General features: G+C 33.8%; 1 protein-coding gene across 1 annotated transcript in view; it reads left to right on the top strand.

Moving 5' to 3' along the window:
* The window catches only part of LOC117182227 (calcium/calmodulin-dependent 3',5'-cyclic nucleotide phosphodiesterase 1-like), a 1276250-nt gene that overhangs the window by 1229660 nt on the left and 20480 nt on the right, over positions 1–26110 (top strand). The window contains exons 12-14 of the mRNA XM_033375310.1: positions 872–1129; positions 19119–19288; positions 19433–19678. Of these exons, the coding sequence (XP_033231201.1) occupies positions 872–1129; positions 19119–19288; positions 19433–19678 (674 nt within the window). The remainder of the gene's footprint in view (positions 1–871; positions 1130–19118; positions 19289–19432; positions 19679–26110) is intronic.

The raw sequence follows: 26110 nt of genomic DNA, 5'->3' as shown, positions 1-26110 counted from the left end.
ACAAAAGGGACCAAATGACTAACGTTTTGAGCAAAAAAAATTATTTTGTTGGAATGATTATTTATTTCTTGTGAATAATTTGATTCCAGTAATCAAATTAAATATTTCCTTCCACTGAATAAATAATAATTTATGCAAGCACAATACCTTTTTCATATAAATAAATCCTCCATTGCTATAAATGCATACACTCTTTGTGAAAATAAATATATATATTTATAATATAGTTGGTATTATTTTGAATTAAATTATTACTTCGTTGATTAAAATCAACCTTCATTCTTGATTCAAGTATGCAGAATTATTGAGTAAAATGTGTCCGAATCAGTTTGAAGAATCGAATTCTTTGAATTCAATATATATTTCTTTGAACGACTTATCACATTTCAACGAATCTATACCTTTTGAATCAAGGAAATAATTTTATTGTACAAGGCAAAATAAATATATATTTCAATCAGGAAAATACAGCTAAAGAATTCATTTCTTTAGATCAACAAAAGATATGAGCCTGATTTAAATAAAAATAACTTCTGTTAAAGCATATTTCCTTGATGCTAAGAAATATGATTCAAGTAAATGCATTTACTTTGTGCAAAGAATAATTTTTTTGTGTGTATATTATGCTTGCATATTTATAGTATTAACAATACTTTTTCTTCTACTTATTACGTTATTGCCTGAAAACTGAATTTTTCGTTATTTAAATTTTCACAATTTTAATTTTTGTCTACTTCTCGTACCACTTTGAATTAAGGAAATTTGACATCTCTATATACATGTACACACCCACAGAGAATACACACACACATAGATATAGAATCCTTAAATAAATGTAAACTTATATCAACATTTTTCATAACATTTTTAGACTCTGGATGACTGGTCTTTTGACGTATTTTCTCTAAACGACGCTGCTCAAGGAGCACCTTTGAAGTACCTGGGCTACGACCTTTTGAATCGTTATGGAATGATCCACAAGTTTAAAGTGCCTCCAGCGATTCTCGAAAGCTTTTTGGGTCGAGTTGAAGAAGGATATTGCAGATATAGAAACCCTTACCATAATAATCTTCATGCGGCTGATGTAGCCCAAACAATGCATTACGTTTTATGTCAAACAGGTTTGATGGTAAGTTCACGTCATATACACATTTTCATTTAACTGTAGTGAAATCGTAGGTATTATGGTCAGAATATTGACCTCTACGAAAAAATCAATCTTCGCCCGGAGAGCATTCGAGACTGTAATTCGTTGCATCGAGTAGGGACCGAAACTTTAAAACAAAGGCAATTCTTTAAATTTTCAATTGGGTCTTCTGGGCATGTGTAACTAATAACTTTAGTAAAGTGCTTGATTAATGCACAGTACGCTTGGCAGCCCACTTACTAAAATACAGTTTTCCGGGCGAAAAATGCACAGGGGGAGATTCACAACCGGCGCAGTACCGCACCAGTACCGCCAGGCGGATTTCGGTACTGGGGCGGTACTGTTAGAATACTGACAGGACTACTGCCTTTGTAACGGTAAAAATCCTAATGCTAACAATGTGCTGTACTGACTCGAAGTTTTTAGCCAGTGCTGGGCTAGTACATACAGTTGGTACTGGTGCGGTACCCTCTGTTAGTACAGACCCAGTACTGGCTTAACCAAAACTGCAAACTCGGCGAGGTACTGACCTGCAGTACTGGGCCAGCCCTGAAGCTCATCACTGGGCCACTACTGCAGATTAGTATGGGGCAGGTACTAGTCAGGCTCCAGGTGATAACGAATGTATGTACTGACTCACAATACTGGGCTAGTACATACTGTTGGTACTGGCGTGGTACTAGGCAAACCCCTTACATTGAAAGATATCAGTAAGGACAGGATCAGTATGAGCTAAACGTTAGTGGTAAAAAACAAAGGAACATTTAAAATCTTAAAGTTTATATATTATTCGATGCTTGAGCTAGTTTATAAAACATTTTGTTTAATAAATTTTTTTGATTTTTTGCAAAACGATTTCTGTAAAGAGATTACCATATAACAATTCAATCATAAACATAAAGTAAAATTGGTCGAATTACAGGGTGTAACTAAACTCAAAATCATAAATTCAAGCCGTTTATACTGAAAAATTTTAGATTATGAATAGAAAACATTTAAAATACTACAAATTATTATGTTCAGTGCTTTAGAATTTCAAACTGTATCCATTTAAGGTGGAAGTTCATTGAACGACATGCGAAATTTGATTCGAATTATAACTTTTAGGACAAACTTTGTTCAAAATGTGAAGCTTTGAGAGCTTCAATACAACACACTGCAAATTTTTAAACTTATAAGGCTTGCAATTTAAAGTTATACTATTTTCAATGATTATCAATAACGAATATCAATAAGTACAAACTATACTATATGTCTATATGCCATAGATATATGGAAGCTGAGAACAAACATATAAATAAGAAATGAATAGTTTAATTTTATTGTTTATTTTTTATTTAAAAAAATTGACTTGAAACACAATAATAATTTAGACGCGAAATTAATTTGACAGAAGTTATAATATTATTTGTATTATTTGTATCAAATATCGATCATTAAAAACTACACGAGATGCCTAATTTCGGAAATGAAAATAATGAAAACTCATACATACAAAAATATAACCTAGTATATTCAATTTGTGTAATGCCAATAACTTTGAATGTTTTTTAACTTGAAATACAATTTTCCTATTATTGTTACACTAAAATTTTTGCTCACTTACCTTTTTCAGCGATGCCTCCTTCATGTTATGCACAGCAAAACATAGAATGCACATCTGAAATTTGAGAAATTCGAATCCGGTCGAAACTGTGATGAAAAAAGCTCTGAGCGCGCTTTCTTCGCTTTCTTCCTTCCTCCGTGCTCGTCGATCCATAAAGGAACACTAGTTCTACATGAACACATTAACGCAATACTTTGTCTCTTTCTATGTGCGCGCTTCCCTGTGAAAGAAGGAAACAAAGTATTGCGTTTGACGCTGAACGCAGCTGAAAATGCGTCCACGTAAAACTAGTGGAAACAATAAAGATAAGCAACAAACGTGGCAAGGCGTCTTACCGGTGCGGTTTCGTGCCTATGTATTGCTCCAGTGGTAGACCCATTACCAAGCCAACCGTTGGCAGAACTCGGGATATCGACTCACATATACCGACAAGAAAAAATGTACAATCACCACATCAACTATGTCTAATTCTGATTCCACTGACGAAGTCACCTCTCTTCCCCCAACAACTACGGAACAGATGTATGAAAGAATTCTTTTAGAAATCAAGTCACTAAGAGTGAATGTAGTAACTCTCGTTGATGAAAACACGAAAAGAGTCAGAGAGATAGCTGAGATAGGACGGAGAGTGGCAATGAGAAGAGAAATAGATACTGACTGCAAAGGAATTCTGACGTCTGACAATGAAAATGCAAGTGTCGATAAACAAAACCTGCCTGTCAGCACGACAGATCGTCGTGAATTGCCGTATATCCACAGAAGAGAGCTAACAATAGGGGAAAGAAGCAAGCAGGGGAGCAGCTCAACGAGAAGATAAGAAAACTTGTACGAATCAGCGCGCAATGTGAATTGCAACCTAACCGCAAATCAAATCTCGGCTCGAGAAGCAATCAGAGCAATAAAGCCTCTGAATGGGCAAGACGATGCTGGAGTTGAGGAATTTATCCAAAAAGTTGAAAAAATCAGGCAGCAGTGCAGTCGACCGGATTTACTGCTAGATTTTATATTAGCAGAGAAAATACAACAAGCTCAGAGGGCAATCCTTTTCAACGATATCTACATTTACGATGACCTGTATAAAGCTCTATGGGAAAACTTAAAGCAAGTAGGCTCATTAAGTCACTTAATAAGTAAGCTGTACAGCTGCCGACAAAGAGCGACAGAAACCACGCAGAATGTCAGCATCCGATTCAGACGAATAAGGAACGAACTAAAATATGCGATTCAGTTTTCTCATAAATGGCCTGCGAAAAGAAGAATTGATCTTGACATAGAAGAAACTAAGTGCCACCAGAAATACCTGATGAACTTGAGACGTGAAATAGGCTAGTAGGTCAAAGCCCAAAAAAACACACAAATATCGGAGAAGCCCAGAATATGGCTACTGAGAGGGAAACTTGGTTAAAAGAGAGTCAACCCAGAGTACCAATACGTAAACCTTAATACCAACCCAAGATGGAATTCAGACCAGAAAATATACAATCCAGATCTCAAGCGAATAGAACACCAAGGGTCCCAAATAGATCAACGCCACAAGCTAGCAGAATGGAGAGGAATTGCCACAAATGTGGAAAACTTGGGCATTTTGCTAACCGGTGTTATGCAAAGAAAAACGAAGAGATGGAACAGTGTACAGACTATTAGTAGATTCAGGAGCCTCTATCAACCTTATAAAAGAGGACAGAATCCCAGACAATCATAAAAAAATTAAATTCAGAAAAAACTTTTGTATGTGAAATAATCGGCACCAGACAACAGAAGCCGCATACATTCGATACTTCGGGACAAATCACATTTTCCATATTGTTTTAGCCGATTTTCCCCTACCAGAATCAGGAATAATAGGATTACCATTCCTCAAGAAATATGTAAGATACTCGCTAACGCCCAAATTCTTGATACTATGCAAAAACAAGTTACCCCGTCATAAAAACGGGCACTATATAAGTAAAAATTCCCAGCAGGTATGCCTTATCCAAGTCAAGGATACGAATTCAAACGTATGGATTGAAGGAAACGAACAGATCTCAGACGGCATTTACTCTATACGCCAAGGGGAATTATTGGTATCAATTTACAACTACAAATCAAGCCCGTTTAAAATACCAGATTAAATTAAATATGAGAAAATCTTTAATATACAGCCTCGATGCGAGACTCACAAAAAAGGAGGGAATGATTGCACCACAGCCTTTAATAGAATTTTAGAACTTCATAAAATACTACAATTAAACCATATAGAAGCTTCAATTCGAAAACAAATTCAGAAAATCGTCACAACATACAATGAGGTATTTACACTACGCGGAAACACATTACCATGTACACAACTGACAGAGCATGAAATTACGCTCAATTCAGGAAAGGAAGTGAATCTGAGATCACACAAGTTATCAGAAGCTCACAGACTGTTTACCCTAGAGAACACGCAGGAACTTCTGAATAAAGGAATCATAAGGCATTCTCAATCTCCATTCAACTCTCCACTTTGGGTGGTGCCCTCAAAAGGTAACAAATTACGAATGGTCATCGACTACAGGCATATTAACAAGGATACTGACCAAGATGCATATCCTTTACGGGTTATCGACGATATTCTCGATCAATTGGGACGAGCGAAGTTTTTCTCCGCTTTTGATATGAGTGCAGGTTTCCATCAAATCCCAATGCACGAAGCATATAAAAAATACACTGCATTTTCAACATCCCAAAACCAATACGAATACAATCGTATGCCTTTCGGCCTGAAAAACGCACCAGCCACATTCCAATGAATGATGGACATCGCTTTTAGAGGTCTAATTGGCAGAGAATGCTTTATATACATCGATGACATAGTAAATACAGAAAAACCTTAGAGGAGCACAACTAAAACTTAATTAAAGTGTTTGAAGGAAAAAGGCATTAGGACTAAAACTAGAACTAACAAAATGCGAGTATCTACGATTAGAAATCGAGTTTTTAAGTCATGTACTCACAAAGGATGGAGTAAAACCTAATCCAGCGAAAACTGAAGCAGTGAAAAACTTTAAAATCCGTAGTTCAGTAAAGGAAATTCAGTATTTTTTGGGCTTGGCAGAATACTATAGAAAATTCATTAAAAACTTCTCTAGTATAGCAAGACTTCTGACTAAGCTAACCGAAAAAGAGACTATATTTGACTGGACACCCAAATGCACTGAAAGTTTTTAACAGCTAACGAACGCCTTATGCTAATTTTTACGCTAACAACAGATGTATTTAACCAAGGATTGGGTGCATTACTATCACAGGACGGTCACCCATACTCATTCATATCAACGAAGTTGAACCAGGCAAAAGAAAGTTACACCACTAGTGAAAAGGAATTGTTGCCTATAGTATGGGCAGTCAAACGACTCCGTCAGTACCTACTGCAAGAAAAATTTACAATTCGGACGGATCACAAGGCCTTGATTTGGCCCCATAACGTGAAAGACCTGAGCTCACGATCACTAAGATGGAGACTCAGATTAGAGCAATACAAGTATGAAGTCCAGTATTTTAAAGGTGAAGAAAATAAAGCTGCGGACTGCTTATCTAGACCATTTCCGATTACTAGTCCAGACACATCCAGTATGGCTCTAGAAGGCAAAGACAAAGTAGCTCCTGACATAAAAATACTCGACACGCCCATAAAGAGAGAGTTAAATACCCTAACGTTGAATAAACCCAAGCCCATAATCACTGTCCACGAGAAAGTCGACAGCAGAATCAAAATTAAAATTCCTGATTGAAGAATCAGCGAGTCCTCTGAGAAATTAACTGAGGAATCCACCGATGAATCAACTGAGGATGAATCATAAAGTTTAACATACAATGAGCAGGATTTTAATTTATTCGATAATTACTTCGAGTGGAAAGAAAACCCGGTGACAAATAAAAGGGTTGAAATTAAACCCAATGCAGCCGGAAAATTATGGAAACAAATTGAAGGGGATAATATGCCAAATTACAGCAAGGACGAATGGCTAAGACACCTGGGTTGGATGAAGAATGGTTTCAAGCAAAAGAAATTAACTATTCTACGACTACAATTTGGAGACCCTACGTTTACTCCCTTCAAAAGAAGAGAAATAGTAGATAGGATCAACTATTTGTTCAATTACTACGCAGGCTCCAGTTTCCACTTGTATTTTAATAAAACTCGTGATCTAAATAAACATGAAAAGGAAAAGGGAATAATAGAAGCTCACGGTGATTACTCAGGAGAAAACAATACCATCAGCAAAGCAAGAGCAAAAGCAGAATGGGCAGGAATGGACGAAGAAATATAGAGGCATGTTAAATCATGCCCTATCTGTTAACTACAAAAGGCAGTTAGGATAACAAACCAAGCCTCAGGTATTATTCCCGATGCTCCTCTAAACCCACATGAAAAAGTAGCCACGGACATATTCGGCCCGCTGCCAGAGAGAAAGAGTCGAAATAAGTATATTTATGTATCCAGGAAAAGTTGACACGGTACACGTTATTACTGCCAATAAAAAACGAAACTTCTGAAAGCATTATGAATAATTTAATGGTATACTATACCTACGTGTTTGGGCACCCAAGGTTATTCTGACTGATGAAAGACAGAACATTTTGTCAGAATTAGTACAGCAGTTTGAAGAAATGTTCAAAATTAAACACATTAAAGCTACTGCATTCCATTCTCAGGAAAACTGAAATATAGAGAGAATGCACTCAACATTAAAAAATATGATTAAGACTTCAATGTCAGAAAACAATAATAAATGGGATGAAAACATCAAGTTTATAAATTTTGCAATAAATACTACAAGGAACGAGACGACGGGACGCTCACCCTTCCACATGACCTTTGGAAGAGACCCAAACCTCCCCTCCACACTAGCCCGATCACCCACACTTACCTATAGCCACCTGATAAGAAAATGGAAAGCTAAACATGAAAAATACTTACAAAAGGCTAATGAAAGGATCCAGCTACAACAGGAAAAGTCTAAGAGAAGGTTGGATGAAAACATAACGCGAATCCAACCGACGTATGAAATTGGAAACCCGGTCAAATGGAAAAATAACAACATGTTGAACAAATTGGAACCCAGCTAGAAAGGCCCTAGTACAATAATACAAGTACTAGATAACAACAACTTGATTATAAATTATAAGAGCAAAATGATGAGAGTCCACATAGATCAAGTTATGCCGTTTTATGTTTCAGACAATGTTGAAGATAGTTGTGTTTCTGGCCCTAGTGGTAGAGTTTCAAGCTAACTACACAATCACTGAACTAAGAGGGAACGTATGCGTAGAGGAACAAAACAGGGTGCACTTCTTTCATAAAGAATGGCGGCTGATAATAGGAATCAGTATGACGACCACCGAGCAACGTGTCTCAGCGGTAGATTACACGTTACATCTAGCGGAAACAGCTTCTGGAAAGGAGTGCGTTCCTGTATACGAGCTACAACTAACGAGAGGTACATACGACAGGCTTGAATCCAAAATCCAAATCTTACACAATTTGTTAGGCAAATAACGAGCAAAAAGAGGATTAGCCAATTTCGTATGTGGTATCTCCAAAACATTATTTGGAGCGCTGAGCGATAGAGACGTTGAGCAAATAAACAACGAGTTCGACAACATTTATTAAGAAAATAAACAATTATCTCACGTCCTTAAAACCACACCAAAATTCTCAAGATCATACTTGATTCCTCGTCAACGGACTATAGAAATCTAAGAGGAAAAATAAACACCGAATCAAACGCTCTGAGAAACCTTGGCACTGCAGTAAATACAAACACCTGAAATACTTTTGTAAAATCCAAATTTATGTTGGTCACTCTGCTAATTGATGAGATGGACGATGATATCAACACAGCTATTAATGCTATCAATGGTCCTAAGCACTGGGTAGTACACCCGTAAATTTTAACACCCAAGATAGTGAAGTCAGCTATAGGAGAATTCGAGGAAAACCATCGCACCCGTCATCACTTTGATAACGACGAGTCAAACACTCAGCATCTAATTAACATCAGCAAGCTAACAGTAGCTGTCGTGCAAGGGTTATTTACCTACATCCCCGACCATGAATATGTAATACACTATCGCGACTTGTATGTAACAATAGACAAAGTAACTATAGAGAAATGTAAAATTATCAGCAAATATCTTATTTGCTAACGTAACCAACTGAACATCAAGTTATCAGAAAGTGAAAATTGTGAAACAAGTCTTTTAAGACGATATGTGACACCCACTTACAATCATTCCCCCTACCTTCTGCATAAAGAAACTTGTATCCCTACTAATGACGGATACATAATTATACCGAGAGTAGATATTGATTTAGACATCTTATGTGAGGGACACTATCGATAACTGTAACTTATGACATTAATTGCGAACACCAAGATCTAGATAAACATAAAGGAAAACTAATGCAACTGCCCAAGCAAATAAATGTAGACGAATTGACTAGAGCCAGGCTAAGTCTGGATGACACTCAAAATATATTAGGCCGAATGTCAACGCACAGGCGAATTGAAACTTGGAAAGAGACTAGTCTGGAATGGATCCAATATTTAGTCTACATCTCGGTAGCTTGCATTGTATTGTTTGTTTTATACAAGAGTGGAATATTAAGTGCACACCCTAATTTTATCCATAAGGAAATCTGTTTTGTTTGTATAATGAACAAAAGCTACGTACAACCACATGTAGTGACTTACGCGGCAATCGCTCGACCCCTGCTGGAAACAGTGGAAACAGGTGTCAACATTAAAACCAGGAGGGTGAAATTGTAGATTTTGGAGGACCAAAAACTGTCTCGAAAGGGGGGTGCTACGATAGCCTAACTCTCATACCTTATTTCCACTACTACCCTTGGGCCATACGTGCCTCTCTAGAATATAAGGCCATAGTGTAGCGTCCAGGCCTGGCGCATATTCAGTTGTGTTCTAGCTCTCGAGCAATAAAGACGTCGTGAATTGCTGTCTGCAATTCAGTTGTTAACACAAAAATCTGAACGCATTATTTACCACGTAACAGTATCTTAAAAAGGAAAAAATTTTCTATTATCCTAAGGATTCTGACGCCAGAGATTTTTTCATGACCATGCTACTTATAAATGCATATAGAAATGATAAATCAGTGTACATTAGGTTTTAATTTTTTCAATGCAAATACTAATCTATTCTGATTTTTATATGATTTTCGTGTATTTATATTCTTTTCAGAAATGTTTAGTGATTGCATAAAAACATTTCCCCCGTTTATGAATTTTATTTTCAAATTTTATTTTCAAAGACAGTCATTTTTATTTTTTTATTTGGCGTATATACAGACATATAATATATATTTTCGGAGGTTTTTTAATGCACATTTTTGAAACATATATAAAATTTTGTTAATAATACAAAATAAAATTCAATCGAAAATTCACAGAAAATTCTTTTTGTAATTCAGACGCCGTGCTTCTGACAGCGATTACAGCTATTTCGTTAGAAGATTTAAACATCCCGCCCGTCATACCTTTCACCAATTTTGGTTTCTAAAAATCATGAAAAAATTAAAAGAATTATGAAACTCACTTTTATTTCAAATTCTTAGAGCACTTTAAGGCCAGCCGGAATGGCACGTTTGAAATTTTGGCTGGATATGAAAAAAAATTTTCTTTAATACTTAAAAAATTAATGTTTTTAGCAGTTTTGAGTATAAAAAATGATATTTTATACATGAAACATTGATATAGATGATTATGTTGCTAAAAATTGAATTTTAATAAGATGTTTATCGAAAACTCTTATTTATATTTATGAAATGAATTACTTTTCAAACCTAATTTTAAAATATAATTGTACATAATTTTAAGATATAATTTTTACATATAAATTTATATGTATAAGATAAAATAAGAAATTTATTGGATTTCGGAATATGAGAGGTGCAAAATATGCGATTCTGAGACGGTTATATTACTTTGAGAACAGTAACAAAAATGAGAATATTACGAAGAATATAACCGAGAAATAAATTCTCTGAGAATTTATGAGAATCTCAGAATTTATTTTAATTGATAGAAAATTTCATTCTTTCGTTAAATTTTCGTTTGAAAATTAAACTCTTTTTTTGAAAGTTTATCTTTTTTATTTTAAAGTTTACCTGCTTTAGCAGAAATTAATTTTTTTTTTATAAAAATGCAAATGTTTGGTCAGAAATTAAGCTAATATACTATTTTCGTTAAAACTAAACTATTACGTAAAAAATGTACTTTTTGTTTAAAATTTATATTTTGGTGTTGAAAAATGAACTAAAATTTTTTCTGTATGAAAGTTACACTTATAAAACTAATTTTTTTTATTACAAATTCATCTGTTTCAGTACAAAATCGATATTCTTAGGATAAAAATGCAACTATTTGGTAGAGAATTTAACTATTTTGTTAAAATTTCATCCTTTTTGGTTGAGAAAATTCATCTTTTTGGATCGAGATTTTAATTTTTTTGGTAGCAAATTATTTCTTGTTAAAAATTCATAGTTCGATCGTGAAAACTCAACTAATATCTTTTTCAACCGAAAATTCGACTATTTTTTTGCAAATTTATCTCTTTGACTTAAAACTTCATCTGTTATAAGAAAAATTGCATTTTTTGTATGAAAATGCAACTGTTTGTTTAAAAATCGTTCTTCTTTGCTTGATAAATCAACTAATTTGTTTAAAACATTTGGTTGAATCGCTTTGTTAAGAAATTACTTTTTTTCTTAAATATTTATATTTTAAGTTGAAAAGTTATCTCGTTGGTTAAAAGTTTAATTATCTTTTTATAAATTCATCTTTTTCAATTAAAAATTCCACAACTTGGGTCAAAGTTAAACTGCATTGTGAAATTTTTTTCATTGAAGGCTTATGTCTGGTTAAAAATTTTATTGTTTAGTGGAAAATACTCTTTTTTTCTATTTTTGCGTGAAAATGCATCAGTTTCGTGGACAATAAATTTTTTGTTGAACAGTCATATTTTTTGGTAGAATGTTGCATTTTTGTAAAAAAAATTTGTCTTCGATATCGTGTTCAGTCGATCCTTCTTCATCCTAAAGATGGCGCATTATGATGAACATATTTATAGGATAGAGTCCATCGCACCAAAAAGCGACCATCTTGAATATCGTATTTAATTCATAACGCATATGATGAATAATATGTAGCTCACTGAAAAGCAAATAAGCGTTCAGCAACGTTGTTGAAGATTGCCTTCTTTCATATGAGAGTAAGTAATATTTTGTAAAACATATTTCAAAACATTACAGTCAAAAACTTAAAAGAATAAGGTTATAGATAAAACAAAAATCATTCAAATTTCGCGGCTAATATACAACTACAGATCAGTTTACTCGAGATACAATCAGATCGCGAATACGTTATCTCCTACAGCTGACTTCTCAGGTTACACATAAATTTTTATGTTAAGGATTAGACGCACGGTAAACATAACTCAGATTGAAGATATCGAAATGCATTTTCGGAATCATTTTCACGAAGTATATGTACTCGCGGCTTTTAGTGTATTAGTCGACGGCATATCAATTCGAGAATTATAGTACATAGTATACATCCTCGAGTAATGCGGCGAAAGACAATTAAATTGAAAAATTTTAATTGAGCGGCTGACAATAAAAAGTGGAAATATCTCGTTGGTGAGTAAGAAGCAGCTATAGTAAAGTGCCTAAAAAAATGAACATACTTTTACGACTGTAAAAAGTAGCAATAGAATATTGACTTTAAAAATTAGACAACGGTGCTTGAGCCGTAAGAAAGGGGACAAGGTAACCGAAGACGATCAAGAGACCAGTGTCTCCAGAACGTGGAATTTCTCGGCCCCCACCACTCACTCATCTTGGAGCAACGCATTCAAACGTCGCCTGTCGGTGCATCGGCATTAGGATTTTTTCGGTAAACTGAATTTTCACTGAATTTTTCAGGGCGTCCAGGCCGTCAAGAGAACGAAAGAAAGTTCATGGCAACGTTTTAAACGATTGCTTTGCGATTAATTCTAAGAGAAAATTGAAAACAGATCACAAAACATTTTTTTATTGTTTCCTAAAACTGTACTGTCAGTTTGCTTTTTAAATTGATATAAACATATGTATTATAAGATTTTTAAGAAAATTGAAAAAAGACTTTTAAAAATATCAGATGTGTCAGAAAGATGTTACAATATTTTAAAGTAATTGTTTTATTTTATAGAATATTACAGAACATTATGAAAAATTCGAGTCGTATTCAAAGATGTTTAGGAATGTTTAAGAAATTTGCAAGAAATCAAGGAAAATTTTATCAATTTTTTGAAATGTTTTCAAATTTGTGAATATTTCTTATCTATTTGACTCGTCTCAAATTCCTGAAAATATTTTCAACTGCCTCGACTTTTTCTCAACATTTTAAAAAGTAATTAAATATAGTATTATATCCCTTGCAGGTCCAAGTGACCAAACTCGAAAGATAATTAACCCATACATAATCTCATCCAAAAGAAATTTAACCTGGATGAAGCCTAGCCCAAAAAATCCTAACCCTTGAAATATCTCAGCAAAAAGTAACTTGACCCAAAAAAAGTCAAACCCAAAAGAATCCTAACCTCAAAAAGTGTATCCGGAATCAGTGGTGGGAGGTTTCAGTTAAATTTATGATAATTCAATTGTTAGCGCCAATGAAAAGAAAAAAATGTTCCAAGACTCAAATATTTCTGAAGTTTCAATGCATATTGCAATGTTGCCGAATAGTGTATCATGATTTTACAGAAACAAGAACGATAGCATAACCGGTGGTAAAAAATCCACATAAATTTTTGGCTATAAAGAGTAGACACAAGCGTGCCCACTTTTGACTGCCGAGTTTTTCTATTTCTGTTTCTTACGGCCCAAGTACCGTTGTCTAATTTTTACTGCCAATGTTCTATCAGTGCTTTTTACAGATATGAAATTATTAATTATAATTCTATTTTTAGTAATTAATTATATTTTTACTTTTTATTATAAGCAGCTAATAAAGTATATTTTTGACATCTTTAAAACTTTTCATTTCTAGTCATCTTCTAAGCTTTAAATTATTTTTGAATCTCTCGAATGATAGAAAACTTCACTTTAAAATATTTAACACTCTTTGCAGAAATTTTAGGAAATCGTTTTTTTATTTTTAAGAACCTTTTTCAATTTTCTCCTAAAGTTGATTATTCAACATAATGAATCGTTTAATATTTGCACGCGAATATTAAAAAAAATCTTTTTTCTAATCACGTCCTTTTCCTGATTGTTGCCTAATTCTGAAAATTTAAAAAAGATGCCTTTGAAATAATTTAGATTCTTCTTTGATAATTTAATTATTCCTAGTAACCTACATTTTTTAAATTTTCGTCAAACCTTGCAAAATTCTTCAAAAATATTTACAAGTTTTAATTATTTTTTAATCATTTTAAATTTCTGAACGTCTCTTAAACTTACTCAAATTTGAAAGTACATTATTTAAACCAACTTGAACTTTTTAAAAAATGTGCAACGAAATTGCACAAGAAGGCTTTGAAAGAATTATGTTCCTTAATTTTTCTAAAATGATCTAATATGGAAAAATTGCAAAAGTCTAAAAAATATTTTACACACTTTTAAAAAATTTCAGAAAACAATAAAAAATGTTTTGTGATCTCTTTTCAATTTTCTCTTAGAATTCATCCCAAAGCAATTGTTTAAAAAGTTGCCATGAACTTTCTTTCATTCTCTTGACGGCCTGGACGCCCTGCAAAATTTAGTGAAAATTCAGTTTACCGAAAAACTCCTAATAGCTAGTTAGCCACTGAAAGCGAATCGTCCAGTCGGGCGAGATCGGGTTCGTCCTCGTGCATTTCCGGCTTCGAACGAGGCTTGTCTCCGCAGCGTGTAACAGAACCGATTCACCGACACGCGACGTTTGTCCACTTCTTACTACCAAGTTTTTCTGTTCTTCTTTCTTACGTCCCAAGCACCGTCGTCAACTTATTAAAGCCAATATTCTATTGCTACTTTTTACAGCCGTGAAATTATATCCATTTTTTAGGCACTTTTGTATAGCTGCTTCTTACTCACCAACGAGATATTTTCACTTTTTATTGTCAGCCGCTCAATTCTACTGCACATAAGTTCTCGCGGTCTAATCAGTCGACTAGTCAACTTAAATTCCGAAAACCCTCAATTCTGGCGGCTTAACAGTTATTCATAGGCGCGCCGATTAAACTTAATTAAAATAATATCGAGGGAATAGATTCTCACAATCTAATGCTTAATCAATAGCACGAAAAATACCAATTAATAACAAGATCAAAATCAATTCAGGGAGCACAGTAGGGTGGATTGAAAATGATCAAATTAGTCGAATCGTTTGAGCTGAGCGACAAATATTTATGGGTTGGCATCCGAAAACAGTAACAAAAAAGTTGAAATCGGTTAATATCTTCTATTCCCTTTTTTGATTTGAAAATTCTAATTTTTAAAAATCCCAACAAATTTATCTATTCTTTCGAAAATTATGGCAAATTTTATGGATGGACAGTTTTGCTAGTCGAATTCATTTACTTTTGAAAAAGTTCAAAATGTCCAGCGTTCCAAAATGGTCAACTTTACGTTGTTTTGAGCGATTTTGACAACTTGCTTGGACTCAACTTTGAGACGCAAAAAATAATGCTGCTATTACGGGAAAGTGATATTTTTGTAGGAATAACCACTTTTTTAACCCTCTTTTTTAACGAATCGCGAGCACAGAGTTCAGGAAAGAATTGTTTATACTTATTGAGGGGCATATTTTTACATTATCAAAATAAGCATTCAGTAGCAAGAAAATGTACCCGAAAAAAAAGATCGATAACTGGAAAATTATCAGACATTTTTTATGCTTTTAGAGGCCACCCTGATATATTTTAGATTTATATTAGGAATTTAAATCCTAATATAGTACGATTATTGTTCATTGATGAATTATTCACAAATTTTATATTGAAATCTTCCCGAATCTAAAATAGTTTCAAATTTCAATATCAAACATGTTTGGGACAATTTCACTAATAATTCTTTGAAAATTACAACATTTGATATTGAAAGTATTAACAGGCAGTTTCATATAACATAATTTTATATGTTTATATTCAAAAAGGATTAGTGGTAGAATTGCTAATGTAGAAGATTGAGTGGTTTTTGAAATTCTTTGAAATCGAAGAATATCAAATTGAAAGAACTGATAGTTGCACAATTCCCAGGACAAAACAAGACAAAGTTAAGAAAGCCGAGCCGTGTCTTGGCTAAGACGACGTTTACTTGACTCGAAACGAGCCTTATTTTGGCTGAAATTATCGAACCGTTAGAAATACGTAAAAACAAACAACATTTACGATATCAGCGCCGAACAAGCATAATACAAATAAAAATCCGTAAATAAGTTGACGTAATATATATATATATATATATTGTATAAAATTATACAAGATTGTTTAACAATTAATAATGATTAGCTTTTATGACTGTTAGAATTACCCTTTTTGTTAGGGCAGGTATACACTCGAAGTTATAAACCGCACGTATGGAGTCATACGTAAAAATTCGACGCAAGAGATAAATTTATGTCCTCAAGACATAGAAACTTGCCTCTAAGACATAAATTGAAGTCTGGCTCCATCTCAAAACTGAGACATGCTCAAGTGAAACTTTTCGACTTCAGCATGTTTTAATTGGGGGCAATTCAAGTCGAACTCAAGTCGAAGAATTTTTATTCGAGTAGTTATCTTATATGTTTCCAAACTTCAATCCCACAATGGATCTGGAAAAGCGGTTGACTTTCATGTGCACTGTTATTAAGCTTCTTTAGTAAAATAATGATCTACATATAAATAATTCTATTCCTAATTTTTACAAGGAAATGATATATTAAAATGATTAGATCATTTGATTTAGAAAAAATATCTGATAATGAATGTGCAATTCAGAATATTACCAGACAATACCGTGAACAATAATGTTAAATAAAAATTACATAATTTTTAGACATTACAAAAATTGTTCAATGATACCAAATATTTAAAATTAAGCTTGATGTGAAAGCGTTTACAAAATTACGATTTTATATAGCGATAATAATTCATAAACGAAAGTTATTAAAGTTCAACAATTCTTACATTCAGATCTGCCAAAATTACGAATTCATGTACTGGGTGTCCTAAACTTAAAATTTCTTTATTTAAAGCCTTTTGAATGACAGCAACTGATATTTTCAGAGTTTTACTTTTCTTTCTTTCAAATATAAACTTTTTTTCAATTGTGATCATCAGAATTCCTTAGATTTCAAATTGTATGAGTGTTAAGGTTTTAAGTAAGAAATTATGTTAAATTGAATGGTGGCTTAAGATTTTTTATTTTTTAATATTTGAATATCAAATTATTATTTTTTAACGTTTTTAGACAATAAAAAGTTAGACTTTTTGAGGCTTTCATTTGAAACGAAATATCGTAAACATGTGCAATTGTTTGATCTTGGATGTTTTCAAGATTAAATTTTTCGAAATTGTAGTCCATGACCTTATGAATTATTAGTGTGAAATCACTGAAACTTCATTTATATAAATTTAAAATTCAACTTTTACGGATTTCTAGTGCAAACCTTAAAGTATTCTATAAATTATATAAAAATTTCAGTATTATCGATTGTTTCAATTTATGAGTATTTAGTTCCAAGTAACTTAATAGCCAATTCTTGAAAATGTATAAGAACGTCAAGTTATTTAATGCTCCGATGAAGAAAATGTCCTTCTTTAAAATCTCCGCCTTCAATCCCAAAAATGATATATTTTTGATTAAGAATAATAGTACATTTAAGCATTTTCCAAACAAACTGTATTTAATTTACAGACATTTAAATGTTGTTAAACTTCATTTAAATAGTGATTGGATAGGTTTTTCTATTAAAAATTAATTATCAGTTTTTCGATAATTTTCTCAAAGTTGTAGTAGATGGAATTTCGGAGAATTATGTCCGTTTTCTCTCAGTATGTTTAAACGGATTTAAATGTGAGATTCTTTTTGACTTTAAAATATCCTTTTTGGTTATAAAAAATGTAAAATAATAGAAAGAATAGGTTGGTAATTTGGTAAGACAGTTTTGTGTTGTAAATTTCCATTTTGGACCTTCTTTGAAAAAATATTTTCGGCCTTAAATTTAAATTAACAGTGTGTGCAAAATAAAAATTTATAAATAAAGTAAATTAACTGAATTTGACAAAAAATAGAATTGATAAATAAGTATTGTAAAAAACATTTTCTTTCATATTTTAGTTCTTATGAATTTTACTTTCATTTTCATACTATAAAATACTAAAACCCAAAAATTTTTGCAATCACAAATAAATTTTAACCATACTTTAGCGAAAAATGAATTAATGCAGCAGATATATTTGAATGAAAATAATATTTTATTTTAGAATGTGCTCATAAAAGATATTGCTTATATGAACTAAACTACTTAGTAACTAAAACCCCACTATAATTATTTTCTAATATATTAAAATCTTTCTTTATAAAATTAAACAAAGATTGATAGTTTAAACTCGGTAGAGTCGAGACATTAAAAATGTTTATAATTTTTTTACGTATAGAAGAAACTCCTTATACACCCTATTACAAAAGGTTTACCGTCAAACAGAAAAAATATGTGTGTCGAAATAAGTGCAAAACTGTGAAAAAAATCAAACTGTGAAAATAATTCTGAAGAATAAACTTAAAGGATTATGAGATGATATGAAAGTGTGAAACACTTACTGTGTGCATGCTCCATGTTCAGCACATTTAATCATAATGACACAACTTTGTGTATCACACACGATAATATTCAGATTTAAACAAACATCACTTTAACGATTTTATTATCGAACAGAGGACCAAAGACAACCAAGAAAAAGTCGTCGTCAGCTACGGGTTATTTAGATATACAGAACCACGTTTGACGGCGCAATCACTTAAGGTTAGGTTAAGAATATTGTAAGATGGTAACGAAACAAGTTTACATCGGAAACATATCAGAACTTCATCATGCCCCCCCCCCCCTTCCAGTAAGCCGATTACCAGTTGCCTGGAGTCACGTAAACGTAGTTAGGATGTCTACCATTAAGCTTTGGTACTTGGGTACCATGAACGAGGCTTCAGAGTTAATTCTATAATCTATTTTTGGAGTTTAAATAGTTTTTGAAACATTAATAAAACTTCAACGGACATAAAAAGTTAAACATGTAGGAAAATCGCCTATCATAATATTAGAATTAGTATTCACTGATTACGTTAAGATAAGATATTGAAGTGTTTTTGAAATTGCAGAACTGGTTGACTGATCTAGAGATATTTGCGACCCTGGTGGCTGCTCTAATTCATGATTATGAGCATACAGGTACCACGAACAATTTCCATGTGATGTCCGGAAGTGACACGGCGATCCTATACAACGATCGTGCGGTTTTGGAAAATCACCACATTTCGGCGAGCTTCCGGTATGGCTAAACCTCCTTTCCTTTACAATATGCTTTAACTAACCACATAGTAATTAGAACAATGCAATTGAATTCTGGTCATGTGTACATAACGCACAGAATGGCATACATGACAGGTCGATAATGTGGACTATTTTATTTTAGAATACTCCGTGAAAATGATTGCAATATTCTACAAAACCTATCTCGAGATGAATTTCGAGAGTTTAGAACATTGATTATCGACATGGTACTCGCAACCGACATGAGCTTTCATTTCCAACAACTAAAGAACATGAAAAATCTACTTAGTCTTGCAGAGTCGAGTATCGACAAAAGCAAAGCTGTGAGTCTTGTTCTTCATTGCTGTGACATCTCACATCCTGCCAAGAGATGGGAACTTCACCACAGGTAACAATTTAGTCCTATGCGAATGAAAACAAACAGTGTTCTTTTTATTGTTTGTTATTTCAATGCATGTAGAATGAAGTAAAATAAAAAGTTAAATTAAGTTTATTGCCTTCCAAACTGCAATCAAATCGGTTAATTTCGAGGTGAGTATTTTTGCCTCCCGCACACTATTGGAAGTTCTATCTTGGATTTGAATAGGTGCTTAAATAAAATGCGATGCCCAAAATAATTTTTTTTCTATAGTTATTATACATAGCAATTTAATCTACGGCTTTAAGGATTTCATTCTCATTACGAAATTAACGCTTCGCGCTCCATGATTTGTGTCTAATTGAAAAACTTCATCAAGATAATTTCTAAATCTTGTTCAAATCTTTTAAAAATAACGTTTTAAACTCACGGATCTCTCAAAAACACAAATTTTATATTTTCACAAATTATATAACTTTTTGAATTTTTGCCTGATTAACAAATTTCATGAGAATAGTTTTTTATTGAAAGAAAAAGCATTTTAGAAAAAGATATTTAGTGATGTTTTTCAGACTAAAGTTTTATATATTATGATACAGCTTAATAGATAAAAAGTACCTTTTTTAGCTACACAAAATTTAAAATATATAACACTTTTGTATTATTTGAATTATATTTTTAGCATCACTGCTTTTATATCGCAGGCTTCGTATCAAATAAAAAAATATATTCACAGGTAGAAAAGTTATGTATAGTTTTTATATAGCGAAAAAAACTAACAAAACACTAAGAATAATTGATGAAACAATTGAAAAACGTCATTGTGTTTACCACTATATACAAACTATATATGACTTTTTCACTTTGCTTTAATTTTAATAATTGACTGCTTATCTTAAAAGGCAACTGACAAGATTTCCTTAAATTTCACTTAAGCAATATGAATGAATAATTTTTACATTCTCGTCCTTCATGATTAAGAAAATATTAGCATCGTCCAAAATTTCACACCTCAATTTTTGAACGTATATCAACGTTTTGGACCCCCTCATGCCGAAAATCAAATTCAGGCGATGATATCTGTCTATGTCCGTATGTCCGCAAACTTGATACCTATCGAAACACAGGACCATTTCGCTGGCTCCACCACCCACGCAAATTCAACTTTTCTTCGCCCAAATATTTAATGCGTAATTTGTTCTAATTTGGACAAACAAAATTCGAATTTGTGGATCACCGAAAGTACCTGATTTCTCAGAAAAACACTGGCGTGGCCAGCGAAACGTTCCGCTGGCCCCGACATGATAAACAAACAACTTCATATGGGTGCATTAATTGCTTCTTATCTTGTTCAAATTTGTGGAGCCAACTTAAATTCCTAAAAACCAGCCCATGCTAGTTAAAGACCATGATGGGGCCAGCAAAACGTACAGCTGATCCCGACCTTATCCAAAATCAACTTTACATGGGTGAATTATTTTCGTCCTAATTTGTCAAATTTGTGCAAATTTGTGCAGGCAACTTCACCCTCTGAAAACCATCCCCAGTTAGACAAACAATATGGCGGAGCCAGCGAAACATTTGACTAGTTTCGATATTATCCAATATCCTCTTTAAATGGGTGCATTATTTTCGTCCTAATTTGTTTAAATTTTTGAAGCCAACTTCAAACCCTGAAAACCAACCACATTCAGGCAAACAACATATCGGAGCCAGCGAAACATTTCACTGGTACCAACATTATCCAAGAGGGACTTTATATGGGTGTATTATTTTGCTCTTAATTGGTTTAAATTTGTGCATCCAATTTCAACCCCTAAAAACCACCCCCTGTTAGGCTAACACCATGACGTGGCCAGTAAAACGTACCGATGGTCTCGAAATTATCCAAAATCAACATTATATGGGTGCACTATTTTCGCCTTGATTTGTCAAATATGTGCAGCCAACTTGAAACTCTAAAAACCACCCCATGTTAGGCAAAAACTATGACGGGGCTAGCGAAACGTACCGCTGGTCCCGACATTATCCAAAATTAACCTTATACGGGTGCATTATTTTCGCCTTGATTTGTTAGATTTTGTGCAGACAAGTTCAACCCCTTAAAACCATCTCTAGCTAAGCAAACAACATTTCACCCTATTATATGGGGCTATTATTTTTACATTAATTTGCTCAAATTTGTGCAGGCAACCTCAACCCCTAACAGCCACCCGATGTTAGGCAACCATCATGACTATTACGGTGCCGGCGAAACGTACCGCTGGTCACGATATTATCCAAGATCAACTTTCTATGGATGCATAATTTTCGCCTTTATGTGTTCAAATTTATGCAGCCAACTTCAACCCCTGAAAACCATCTCCAGCTAGGCAAGGAAGATGGCGGAGCCAGCGCAACATTTCACTGGTCCCGACATCCAAAATGATCTTTATATGGGTGTATTATTTTGTTCTTAATTTTTTCAAATTTGTGCAGCTATGTTCAACGCCTAAAAACCACCCCCTTTGACAAACATCATGGCGGGTTCAGCGAATCGCACCGCTGGTCACGATATTATCCAAAATCAACTTAAAACGGGTGCTTAATTTTCGCCTTCATGTGTTCAAAATTGTGCGTCCAACTTCAACCCCTGAAAACCATCCCCAGTTAGGCAAACAACATGGCGGAGCCAGAGAAACATGTCACTGGCTCCGACATAATCTAAAATCAAATTAGATGGGGATATTATTTTCGTCTTAATTTGTTCAAATTTGTCTGCAAAACTTCAACCCGTAAAAACCACCCCATGTTAGGCAAACACCATGACGGGCCAGCGAAACGTACGGCTGTTCCCGCTATTAACCAAAATCATCTTTATATAGGTGCATTATTTTCGCCTCGGTTTTTTTTTTTCAAATTTGTGCAACGAACTTCAAGCCCTAAAAATCACACCCTGTTAGGCAAACAACAATGCGGGGCCACCGAAACGTGCCGCTGGTCCTGATATTGTGCAAAATCAGTTTTATACGTGTGTATTATTTTCGTCTTAATTTACTCAAATTTGTAAAGCCCACTTCAACCCCAGCAAACTATCCCCAGTTAGGCAAAAAACATAGCGAAGCCAGCGAGACGTACTCTTTGTCCCGATATGATTCAAAATCCACTTTATGTGGGGGTATTATTTTCGTCTTAATTTGTTTCAATTTGTACAGCCAACTTCAACCCCTGAAAACCACCCCATGTTAGGCTAACACCATGACGTGGCCAGTAAAACGTACCGATGGTCTCGAAATTATCCAAAATCAACATTATATGGGTGCACTATTTTCGCCTTGATTTGTCAAATATGTGCAGCCAACTTGAAACTCTAAAAACCACCCCATGTTAGGCAAAAACTATGACGGGGCTAGCGAAACGTACCGCTAGTCCCAACATTATCCAAAATCAACCTTATACGGGTGCATTATTTTCGCCTTGATTTGTTAGATTTTTTGCAGACAAATTCAACCCCTTAAAACCATCTCTAGCTAAGCAAACAACATGGCGGAGCCAATGAAACATTTCACCCTATTATATGGGGCTATTATTTTTACATTAATTTGCTCAAATTTGTGCAGACAACCTCAACCCCTAACAACCACCCCATGTTAGACAACCATCATGACTATTACGGTGCCGGCGAAACGTACCGCTGGTCACGATATTATCCAAAATAAACTTTATATGAGCGCATTATTTTTGCCTTTATATGTCCAAATTTTTGAAGCAAACTTCAAGCCCTGAAATGCATCCCCAGTTAGGCAAACAAAATGGCGGAGACAGCGAAATATTCACTGTTCTAGATGTTATATAAAATCCACTGTAAATGGGTGTATTATTTCCGTCCTAATTTGTTCAAATTTTTGAAGCAAACCTTAACCCCTGAAACTCAATGCCAGTTAGGCAAATAACATGGTGGAGGCAGCGAAACATTTCACTGGTTTCGACAGTATCCAAAATCCACTTTAAATGGGTGTATTATTTTCTTCCTAATTTGTTTAAATTTCCGCAAACAACATGAAGGGACCAGCTAAACATTTTACTGGCCCCTACATTATCCAAAATCGAATTTTTATATGTGCATTATTTTCGCCTTGATTTGTTCAAATTTGTGCAGCAACTTCAACCCCAGAAAACCATCCCCAGTTAGGCAAACAACATTGCGGAGCCAGCGATAAATTTCACTGTTCCCGACATTATTCAAGATGAACTTTATATGGGAGTATTGTTTTGTTCTTAATTGGTTCAAATTTGTGCACTCAACTTCACACCCTAAAAACCACCGCCTATTGGGCAACACTATGGCGGTACCAGCGAAACATACCGCTGGTCACGGTCTTATCGAAAATAAACTTAATATGAGTGCATTATTTTTGCCTTCATGTGGTCCAATTTTTTGAAGCAAACTTAAACCCGTGAAACACATCCCCAGTTTGGCAAATAACACGGCGGAGCCAGCAAAACATTTCAATGCTTTCAAATTTGTGCAGACAACCTTCAACCCCTGAATACTACCCGCATTTAGGCAAACAGCATGGCAGTGTCAGCCAAACATTTTACTGGCTCCTACATTATCCAAAATCAAATTTATATCTGTGTATTATTTTCACCTTGATCTGTTCAATGATGATTTTGGATAATGTCGTGACTAGCGGTATTTTGGATAATGAAGGGGCCAGCGAAACGTTTCGCTGGCCCCGCCATGGTAGTTTTCTCACAGGGTGTAGTTTTTAGGGGTTGAAGTTTCTTGTACAAATTTGAACAAATTAAGACAAAAGTAATACACCCATATAAAGTTGATTTTGGATAATATGGCGGCCAGCGAAACATTTCGCTGACCCCGCTAGTATTTTTCTGAGAAATCAGGTGTTTCAGGTGATGCAAAAATTCTAATTTTTGTTGTATAAATTCGAACAAATTCTGCACTAAATATTCGGCCAAAAAAAGTTAAATTTGCGTGGCTGGTAGGGCCAGCGAAATGGTCCTTCGAAATATCTCTGTAGAATACCTACATAATACCTCTCTCTCGATACCTCTTGAGCTTTGGTGCACTTTTAAGTCCTGGATGAAATAACTTGATCGTCCAACAGCATTCCTTCAGCAACGGGTATGGTATCATACATGGAAGATGCTGTGCAAAAATCGAACATTTTAATTTGACGCCAAACGACCAGAAATTTTAAGCCAAACGACGAGATATACGTAACAAACATTAAAAGAGGAATTTGGTTTTAAAAGACCTATCATTTTTTCCTCAACTCTTTCTTGATAAGACTTGATATTTTTGTTTTCTTTATTAAAAATATTAGGAGAAAGCACAAAATTGTAATTTTTGGCCAAACAACCCAAAACTTGAGAAAGAGTTTCAACGTGGAATTATAACGTTTAAACCATTTTTTAAAAGACTTGTCATTTTGGTTTCACGCATCGAAAATACTATTAAAAATTGAAAATTTAAATTTAAAAAATTTCTGCAAAGATTTTTCAACCACTGTTTGATAAGATTTTGAATTTTCGTTTCATTTATAGAAAATAGTATTGGAAAATCGAAAATGTAAATTTTGTGCCAAACGACGCAACACGAAGAAAATTTTTTGGATAAATTTAAGTTTAAAAAAATTTCCACAAAATTTCTATGAGAATTGCAAACTTATGCAAAAAACATAAGATGCGTAAAAAGCAAAAAATAATACTTGTAGGAGTTTTTGCTTCATGCATACAAAAATATACGAAAACAATCACAAACTTTAGCAAAACAAACACGCGATAAAAAAGAAAGTCTCAATGAGGGTTGTAGCGTTTTATTGCAAGGCAGCTCAGAAAATAAATATATATTTAAAAACGTCTGTCACAAATCAAGCGCGAAGCGCGAGTTTCACGATCAGAATATTCAGTTGAAAACCTTAAGAGCTTTGAATTTGAATTTCATCTCTATTTAATTACTTAGAAAAATTCATATAAAGAAGATGCATTGAAACACTTGGATCTAGGAGAGATGTTTTTGCTAAAACTTTATTCAAGCATACCCAGTGTAAAAAATAAATATCCGATCACGAAAAATAAGTAGAAAATTGTTTATAATCCAAAATTTAAATTAGCTAAATCACTATTTTAGTCAAAAATTAATAAATTCACGGGAGACATGAATTTAGTGAATATGAGTTAAGAATATTGAAATCTTCGGCTAAATGGTACTTGTACGAGAATAGGTTTTGAAAAAAATTGTATATTATGTAGCATGTGTGTAAAGGAGATGTAAAACTTCGGTCAGGCACCATGAAAGTTAAAATAACCATTAGCAACTGTAATTTTCAATTTCTTTAAGTCAAGTTATAGAATGTACCTTTAACTTGAATTAAAAAATTTTCCCTACCTAAGGGTTGCCTTAGAAAAAAGAATGATAGTTCGAAACTGGAAAATTTAATATTATTTTAAACAATC

The sequence above is a fragment of the Belonocnema kinseyi genome, chromosome 10 (assembly GCF_010883055.1).
Source record: "Belonocnema kinseyi isolate 2016_QV_RU_SX_M_011 chromosome 10, B_treatae_v1, whole genome shotgun sequence".
Classification (NCBI taxonomy): domain Eukaryota; kingdom Metazoa; phylum Arthropoda; class Insecta; order Hymenoptera; family Cynipidae; genus Belonocnema; species Belonocnema kinseyi.
The sequence above is the reverse complement of the archived record's forward strand: the minus strand, read 5'-3'. Positions and strand labels throughout refer to the sequence as shown.